The following is a 1200-nucleotide window of genomic DNA, read 5'->3' on the forward strand; positions in this document are numbered from 1 at the left end:
TCTGCCTGGGCCTGAGGACTTGAGGTAGGGCATGTCATCTCCTGGTCACCTGAACGACAGGCGTTATTTCTCCCACTAGAGAGTAGAGCTGGAATCCTGGGAAATTATCTGAACATGAACAAAAATACGAAGACACATTCCTTGGAACTTGGCCCCCCAAAGTGTCAACCCCAGCTCCTCTCTGAAGAGCTTGAGACAGGAAGGGCCCAAGAAATGGGGGAGAAAAAGGCCCTGGTGGAGAAGGAGGCACAGTAATATCCAGGGGTGGGTTCAGGACTTGGCCAAAAAGTAAGAAGTCTGGAAAACTAAAAAAAAAAAAAAAACAACTTGGTCCAAGTGCATAGGAACCAGTGGGGATTCCCAGAGCATCTTTTTGAGGAGAGTTGCAGGCTGTTGTGTAAGATGCATTAGGATGCTCACTGTAGGGTGAAAACATGCCTGAGGAGAGGTCAGGGACATATGCTCTCCACTTTGGTGGGAGTTCTTGTGGCCATTCTTGCAGGCTACGGTCAGGGTCTGGCAGGTGGAGGTCACACTTGGAAAGGATGGATGCAGGAAGATGTTGAGGTTTTTGTTGTCTTTTGCATACTTGTTGGTGTGATCCTTTGCTGAATTGCATGCTGGGCTCCACGTTCTGCATGTTGAATTCTGAGACGAGGTCACATGATTAGGCTTGGTACTGACTGGGACTTCAGCTACCCACAGTGTCTGGAGCAGAATCTTATTCTGGTTGGTAGCTTCTCTCTTAGGGAAAAACACACACAATAACATTACCAACAACAAAAACTAAAATAACAGGAACTAGCAATCACTGGTCATTAATATCCCTTAATATAAATGGACCCAACTCACCTATAAAAGGCACAGGCTAACAGCCTAGATATGAAAACAGAATCCATCCTTCTGCTGCATACAAGAAACACACCTCAACCTCAAAGACAGACATAGCCTCAGAGTAAAGGTTTAGGAAAAAGTTTCTTTTTTCAAATGGACCTAAGAAACAAGCTGGTGTAGTTATCCTAATATCTAACAAAATAGACTTCAAACTAAAATCAATCCAAAGAGACAAAGAAGAACATTTTATATTAGTCATAGGAAAAATCCATAAAGAGGAAATCTCAATACTGAACGTTTATGCCCCAAATACAAGGGCACCCTCATATGTAAAAGAAACACTTCTAAAGCTTAAATCATATATAT

The 1200-nt window shown here is 42.9% G+C and overlaps 1 protein-coding gene across 1 annotated transcript in view; it reads right to left on the reverse strand.

Moving 5' to 3' along the window:
* Positions 1 to 270: 270 nt before the first annotated feature.
* Positions 271 to 1200, reverse strand: part of LOC126492876 (ribonuclease 8-like) — an 8054-nt gene continuing 7124 nt past the window's right edge. Inside the window, exon 2 of the mRNA XM_050129514.1 lies at positions 271 to 744. Within this exon, the coding sequence (XP_049985471.1) occupies positions 271 to 744 (474 nt within the window). The remainder of the gene's footprint in view (positions 745 to 1200) is intronic.

Source organism: Alexandromys fortis, unplaced genomic scaffold, assembly GCF_014885135.2.
Source record: "Alexandromys fortis isolate MF-2015 unplaced genomic scaffold, M_Fortis_MF-2015_v1.1 scaffold_285, whole genome shotgun sequence".
NCBI classification, from domain to species: domain Eukaryota; kingdom Metazoa; phylum Chordata; class Mammalia; order Rodentia; family Cricetidae; genus Alexandromys; species Alexandromys fortis.